The sequence below is a fragment of the Limulus polyphemus genome, unplaced genomic scaffold (assembly GCF_000517525.1).
Source record: "Limulus polyphemus unplaced genomic scaffold, Limulus_polyphemus-2.1.2 Scaffold308, whole genome shotgun sequence".
Lineage (NCBI taxonomy): Eukaryota > Metazoa > Arthropoda > Merostomata > Xiphosura > Limulidae > Limulus > Limulus polyphemus.
Genome location: NW_013665918.1, coordinates 55,420 through 63,936, shown reverse-complemented (window position 1 = coordinate 63,936; position 8,517 = coordinate 55,420). Strand labels below are relative to the sequence as shown.

The 8,517-nt window shown below is 31.9% G+C and overlaps 1 protein-coding gene across 1 annotated transcript in view; it reads left to right on the top strand.

Moving 5' to 3' along the window:
- LOC111085282 (delta and Notch-like epidermal growth factor-related receptor) overlaps positions 1 to 8,517 on the top strand; it is a 101,052-nt gene that overhangs the window by 53,625 nt on the left and 38,910 nt on the right. Inside the window, exon 2 of the mRNA XM_022383092.1 lies at positions 2,914 to 3,017. Within this exon, the coding sequence (XP_022238800.1) occupies positions 2,914 to 3,017 (104 nt within the window). The remainder of the gene's footprint in view (positions 1 to 2,913; positions 3,018 to 8,517) is intronic.

The window sequence follows — 8,517 nt, the reverse complement described above, 5'->3', positions numbered from 1 at the left end:
ATTAATTAATTAATGAAACGATTTTACTCGGCAGATGGGAATTCATCAACAGAAAGAAAAACAATAATTGGTTTTGATAATGAACGTTATTTGCAAGTCATGACAGAAAAAAAAAATCTATCTCTGCCCATCTATGTACTGGTCAACATTAGAGATGCTCTCTTAGTACATCAGAAAATTTATCGATCTAGGAAGAGCTGAATAATGAAAAAAGCGAAAGGGAACTAAACAATATCACATGACTTCAGTTAAGTACGACACTGGTGATGCGCGTGCCTTAATGGAGTTTATTGTTACAAGTGATTGGTGGGTTACGACGGCCTTGTTCTGCCTTCATAAAAGAAATGAAACATGCCCTGACTGACTTGTGCTATAAAAATGGTTCACTTTATTAATTGTTCATCTTTTTATATATGTCATCTTGCCATAGAAAATAGAACACAACATTATCAAACATTAGTCACTGTTCTTTGTTATTAAAACACTTTAACAATGAAATATTTGTTAAAGTTAACAATGGAGTAAAACTTCTGTTAGAAACAAGATATTTACTTCGCTATTTCTTGATCTTCTGTTCAGCCATAACATTTACTAGTACTATAACGATGCTTGAAAATCTTTATAATTAAGATTATTGGGACGTCATGTCATCATAATTTTCAAATTTATAAATATTGTCTATTGTTTTTTACTAGAATCACATTCGGGTTTATTTCTTAACTCAATGGGACGAATTGTTGTATGCTAATAAACATGTTCATTTCAGGATATATATTAACTCGTACATCTTTTTTTTTTGTGTTATCATCGTCTCTATTTTCCAATGGCTTTGATTTATGCACACTATGTATGCAATCAGTATATAAATATTTTGCCAATATCAACAAAAGTTAAAACGTGTGTTAATAATTTCTCAAACAATTCATTAATATTTTTTTGTAACATTGAGAAAAGTGTTCCAAACACTTCTCTTAAACTATCAAATTAGACCGAAACCTTTAGGTGAATTCTATATACTATTTGTTATTCCTTTTAAATTGGATATTTCTGCATTACATCCATTATTTTATTAATATGTTTAATTTGGATATGTCTGTATTATAGTCACTATTTTGTTATTCTGTTTCATTTGGGTGTGTCTATATTATAATCACTGTTTTATTACCTGAATAGTCAAATATGTTGGCTTCATGCCTAAAAAGGGGTGTAATTATCTACTACAATATTTCAGATTTTTGAATTAATTATTTAAGTTATTAATCAAAATTCCAGGTTTACCTCTCAGTAGAACAACGAAACTGATTCTATAAAAATCTTGTCACTTTCACATAGAACTACAGTTCTATTAATTATTAAATGTACTCGGATGCTGATTGCTTGAATTAAGGGTTGCTGGTCACAGGTGTGCACTAGAATTTTAAAAAAAGAATGTTTATTCTTGTAGTTTTTGTTTCATCACATTGTTACTAAAGTTCAGCAGTTATAGAACTGTTGAAGTCGTATTTCCTAGAAAGTAACTGTACCATTCACGTTTAATCGGATTGAAGTACTATCTACTGTAAGGTTCATTATGTGTCATCAGAATATATAAAAAATACCAGACCACACATTTTTCTTTGCAAATGAATCATAGCATGAATAAAATGAATAACTTCCATAACGAAATATTATTCAAAAGATACCAAGAAAATAAAGTTAATACAGTTAATTTCAATAGGGAGTTAATGTCCAGAAATTACGTATTTTTATACCAAACTTAGCCTTGTAAATGAAAAAAAGGTTTAGATATTTACGTCACATGTTGAAGAATTTGTAATGCACCGTTAAAATATCACTTAATAAAGTAATTATTTCAATAATCGTAATATGTTATTTCACCTATAAATCACCATTGGAAACCGAAAAATAATATAATAGATATACAAAGAGACCAACAGATGGCTTTATACGTCCCCTGGTGAGTCAGGAGTAAGTTTCTGGTCTTACAATTCTAAAATCCAGGGTTCGATTCCCAACAGTGGATAGAACACATATTGCCCAATGTGTAGGTTTTCACTTAAAAACAGCGGATTTATACTTGAACTTAGTATACAGTACAAAAGTTGTGGTGAAAGAGAATTAAATATGTGTCCATGGGATTTTTACTTTCAAAGGATAAGCTATCTTGCTTGTGGCTCGGGATCGAAGTGTTCGCTTACATCAGATCAGAGTAAGGTCGGTGAAACATCGATCTTGAGCTAATCCGACCAAGATAAACTCTCCGTTAAAAGTAAGCAATAAACCAGCTGGTGCTTAACAAAAACATTAAGAGGACCTCTCCAACGTGTAATTATACGAGATCAAAACACATAAACTTAATGAGCCTAGCATTTACATGATTAAAAGAAGCAGAGACGGATTTAATCAAAACGAAATGGATCCTGTTGACATTTTTAATTGACACTGTTTTTAATCACATTCAAGAATATGTTAAGTACAATGTTTCTGATTTATTTTACTTGACGTAATCTGATTACCAATAAGAAACGAGCTCAGGTTTTATTAGGTAGAAGATACTTCATAACTAAATACAGTCTTCTTAATGAACTTACAAATACTGTTGTAGATAAAAAAAAAGTGCTGAAAACCAGGGATTTAACTGGACAATATATTTACGATGTTCAATTTATTGTCAGCGACGACTGTATCATTGTCAGTTTAATTGTATGACTCTGCACGCGTCTGATATGGAACAAGGTACGAATACATTGTCAAGGCTATGTAAATCTATGTACCATTAATGTGATGTTATATTGTGTTTATAAAGGTTATAATTGTTTTTCATGTACTGTCTTTTTGTATTAATAGTTTACTTGAAAATGCTGTTAGCCAGTGGTCTGTCTAAACATTTTTTGGTTTTGGTTTTTCAAACAGGCCATCTGTAGCCTTGGCGCCGACTGTACAATGACAGCCAACAGAAGAAGCACTGAAAAAGCCTCAGAAATTATCATAGAGGTGCAGGAAGGCGACTGGTTAAAGTAAGTACTCTAAAATGAATAACGGACAACATTACCGTCATACAACTGAAACAATCTGATGTTAGATATTTACTGCAACAAAAGCATGAACATTTACTCGCTTTCTGCCTGTGTTCTAGTCTATTTCCCAATCACGAAACAAATCTTAACTTGAAAGCATGACAAGAAAGCTTCTTCTCACAAATCAAACAGCCTAAAGCCACACAGAGGGTTAAAACTCGTCTCCTTTACCCTGACTGTTTTTCACACTCCTTTATTTAAATAAATAATAATTCTTTCAACGAAAAAACATTATTTAAGAGTACACTGTTCCCAATGACAAAATATGTTTTTATTGTTTAATAGTACGACATTCTCAACGACAAAATAAGTTTTTATTGCTTAATATTATGATGTTCACAACGACAAAATACGTTTTATTGTTAATAGTACGATACTCCCAACGACAAAATAAGTTTTGATGTTTAACAGTACGATACTCCCAACGACAAAATAAGTTTTTATTGTTTAACAGTACTATATTCCTAACAACAAAATACGGTTTTATAGTTAATAGTACGATATTCCTAACGACAAAATAAGTTTTGATGTTTAACAGTACGATACTCTCAACAACAAAATAAATTTTTATTGTTTAATGGTACGATATACCCAACAACAAAATAGGTTTTTATTGTTAATAGTACGATATTCCTAACGACAAAATAAGTTTTGATGTTTAACAGTACGATACTCCCAACGACAAAATAAGTTTTTATTGTTTAATGGTACGATATACCCAACAAAAAATAGGTTTTTATTATTAATAATACGATATTCCCAATGACAAAGTAAGTTTTTATTGTTTAATAGGGCGATATTCCCAACGACAAAATAAGTTTTTATTGTTTAATAGTATGATATTACTAACGACAAAATGAGTTTATATTTTTTAATGGTACGATATTACCAACGATAAAACACGTTTTTCTTGTTTAAGAGTACGATATTCTAAACAGCAGAAACGTTTTCTACTATAAAATGACTATTTTCTCTTAAAAACGCAATCAACTTAAATATCAATTTCAATATTATGTAATAGCTATTTCCTTAACAACGGAACAAGTTTCTACTATGTGCTAACTCTTTCCCTTAACAACAGCACCAATTTCTAGTGCGTAATAGTGCGATCTTTAATGACAAAACTACTTTATAAAATGTAAAGAGTTATTTTAACGATTAAAGCACCTTCTAGTATCGAATAACGCGTTCTTCTGAATGATTGGAAAGTTTATTTTGCAATTTACACAAGAAAGCAATGTAAACAATTTATTCTGTAGTTTATACGATGAAAATATGTTCTGTAGTTTATTCTACTGAGAAATGTAGATAGTAGTTTTATACAATTCACGAAACAAATAACCACAAACATATTCTATTTTTTTTCATTACACTCTAAAATATAAATACTATTCTATCAACATTTCACACTGCAAACAATGTAGACGATAATGTATTTTACCATTCACAAAACAAACAATCTAAACAATGGTTTTATTCAAGAGTTCACAAAGCAAACAATGTAAACGGAGTTCACAAAGTAAAGCGTTTAGCCAATAATGTATCCCGCACTTCATAAGGCAAACAATATTGAACGAAGTTTTGCTCTACAGCTCATGTAACACGAAGTCTTTTTTATCAAGCTCTTTATTCTACTGTGCATACAATAAGAATGAGTGAAAAACACTGATTCACTTATAGTTTACACAAGTTATTATTTAGTTTACAATATGTGAGTTGAAGAAACTAGTAATAATTTATCAAACCAAAATATAGACATAATATAATTTGTAGTTCACCCATTTTATCTTATTGTTTATATGTTAAACAAATGTAAACTGTGCTTTTCAGCTCACTGATATGGACTAAATTATTTCTAATTGGTAGTTTTAGAATTCAAACAGTTATGGTATATATATATATATATATATATGGACACTATATTTTTTAGTAAATTGAAAATAAAGTTCAACTAATAGACTCAATAGACTCAAATATGAAGTGGTCAACAAAATAGGACCATCCATTGTCGTTTGTCAATCTTGTTTTCAAAACTGAACTGGTCAACATAATAGGACCATCCGTTGTCGTTTGTCAATCTTGTTTTCAAAATTGAGCTGGTCAACAAAATAGGACCATCCATTGTCGTTGTCAATCTTGTTTTCAAAACTGAGCTGGTCAACAAAATAGGACCATCCATTGTCGTTGTCAATCTTGTTTTCAAAACTAAGCTGTTCAACAAAATAGGACCATCCATTGTCGTTTGTCAATCTTGTTTTCAAAATTTAGCGGGTCAACAAAATAGGACCATCCATTGTCGTTGTCAATCTTGTTTTCAAAACTGAGCTGGTCAACAAAATAGGACCATCCATTGTCGTTGTCCATTTTGTTTTCAAAGCTAAGCTGGTCAGCAAAGTAGGACCATCCATTGTTGTTTGTCAATCTTGTTTTCAAAACTTAGCTGGTCGTTGTCCATCTTGTTTTTTCTCTCTAATGTACCGTGATCAGCTAGGAATGTTTTTTGACTAGCATCATAATACCAAACTAAGGTGAACATAAAAATTTATGTTTCTTCGAAATATTCCACTTTTATTTTTTTTATACTTTTCTTCCTATTTGTATGTGATTGTAGTATCTTGTTAGAAGGATGATTAAATACAAACCGAACAGTCTAACAGAACTTTCTACATTGAGACTTGTGCAGGTTGTATATCATAGCTTTCATTCTCCGCAATTGTGTGTGTATGATAAATCTTCACTGTACAGAATAAAGACAGTAATGAAGGTTATACCACAAGGACAGTAGCGTGCAATTCTTAGATTTGTTTTTCAAATTTGTACTTAAAATTCCATGAATTGTTCAACATTTGATAACGTGTTGGAAGTTTTGTTTAAAAAAAAAGCAAGATTCCCATAATGTAATTTGAAACTGTTTTCCAGGAGCGAGTAATTCTGTTTTAATGAATTGCTCTTCAAATGTGTTTGACATTTTTTGAAAGGACATCACTGTACGTGCTTTTTCACGCGTAAACACTATGTGCACATACCACGTGCGACTGAGAAACTTTTTCTCAGACCGACACTAAGTTTAGGAGAAAAATCTAGTCTAACAATAAAATATCAAATCACAAAGATTTTTAAGGCACCAGTAGGACAACCGTTCGTTAGAAAATAAATGCAAAAATAAAGTAAACGTAACATAATATCGCAAAGATAACACGTTACAAATTGTTTGAATTCTTCACAAGTGAAATCCATTGATGGAAATAAAAACAAAACTAAACATAACGATATTTACGACAGGACTTTGTCCTCGTATGTTATATGTACATCACTTTTTGCATAAGTTATCAGTATCAAAATATCTTTTTAACTACTCTTATTCCAAAACACTACTTTTTGGAAAGAAGGGGCATTCTCTGTTGTGAAAAAGTGAACTTACTTATACAGACTTATTGGCATAAACAGATAGGAACTATTGTAGAGGAAAGCAGTTGAAACACGTTTACTGATAGAAGTATGTTACAGCAACAGTGTAAACTTGTAGTAAAAACTACAATCCAGTCTAAAAGAAAAGTACTGTATTTCAAGATTAAATAAAGTTTAAAGAGCAATACATATCCACTTCCACTTAAAAAATGACATATTGAACTTGATTTGAACTACAAACTACATATCCCAGTGTGATTTAAAAGAGTATTTCAGAATAAAGTTTGTTTAATCGGGGGGGGGGGGGGGAGTTCATGACACATTGAATAAAAGATGTCTGTCTTTTTATACAATCATTTATTGCTATTGCTGTTAAGTTGATTGACATAGTAACGTGTATATCGTAGCGGGCAAATTACTCCAAATGTGGAACAGATATAAAGCATATATATATATACATATGTCAGTCATGAAGCACATGCTCTGCGTGGGCGTCGCTGGGGGTAGAGTCGTCAGGTATGAACGACTCCTCCCTTTGAACTTCAGCTGCATTTTGGTTATATTTAGTGTTATAAAAACTGCCAAACGTGACGATATAATTTTATATTCATAACCTCTTTCGTTTGCTAATGTGTTTCTTTAATGTGATATGAATCTTGCAATGGGCCATGTACAGGACTACTACTGACTCACGGCTTACTTAATTGTCTACATGCGATATTAATTTCAGAAATAATCCTTCTCCTTCTAAATAGTTTCTGACTACCCCCAAGATTACGTTATAGATTTTCTACTTGGAACAAAAACGAAAAACTTAATAAATTCTACGTTATATAAGAACTTCTGACGCTACAGTTCTTATAAAATATTATGTGAAATATTGAGTCGACCCTTCCTTCGTTCATTCACAACAAGCTCTTTGATAGTCTCATTAGAAATATATAAAATAAAACTTTATATGTAAAGTGAACAAAAGGATAGGAGCAAATTTTCATACAGGACAGTAATCCAGTCTCTATCTACAACAGGTTGAGTGCGTTATTTTAAAACGATTTAAATATATAAATCACTAAGTCAAGTGACAAACCGAATGAAGTTAAGGTGGAAAGGCTTGTATTAAAACTATATTTTTACATTGTTTGGCATGTTGTGTGTAGTATGCTGCCACCGAAAATTGATCGTTTTGGGGAAGAGTATGTAACAGCCCTTTCCGACGCAGAATATTAATATACTCATATCATAAAGATGTGTTTATAATGGGAATTTGGAATTTTAAAAACGAAGATATATCTTGCACTTAATGAAATTGAAAAATAAAGGAATGTGGATCAACTTAGGACACCAGGACCTTCAAAACATATACCTCAACAAGTTGTACCCCAACCGTTGTAAGAAAAGTGTGGTCTCTTGTAACAGGTGAGAATCCACAAATACAAAGGTCAGTGGGAAAAGTCGTCCACGCACCCTAGGCAACAGTACGTAATGTAATCAAGAAAAGGTCTCCATCTGAAAAAGCAACATAAGTCACTTGCACAATAGTTTCTTCTACGACATATCCGCTCAACCGTAGCATACCTCAAGCAGACATAGAAGGAAACGGTATTCATGCTATTTCATACAAAGACATACCAGTCAAGTCACCAGACTTGTGGATTTCTGTGCAATGGGAATGTCGAAACAGGTACTGTGAAGCCGTCGTCCTCGTACATTAGATTGATTATGGAAAGTATCGTGAACAGTAATGTGATTTTGACATGACAGTCTAACGACGGAACCTTTTGAAATGAAAACTATGCTGGAGGGTTATTGTACAAATGCACGGCAGTCAGTTAGAGCATGACTGGACTTGGCCACAAAGACTGTAACGACGTGATGAAGTTCCAGAATCGTTCTAATATAACGTACTTAACCTCTGTATAAGACATGTTTGAACCAAATAATAAGAGTTAAATTCCGATTTAAACAAGAAGTAGTAAAGAGCACTTACATGACTTTCAATGAGTTCGTGTTTAAGTAAGTTAAATCTAATTAT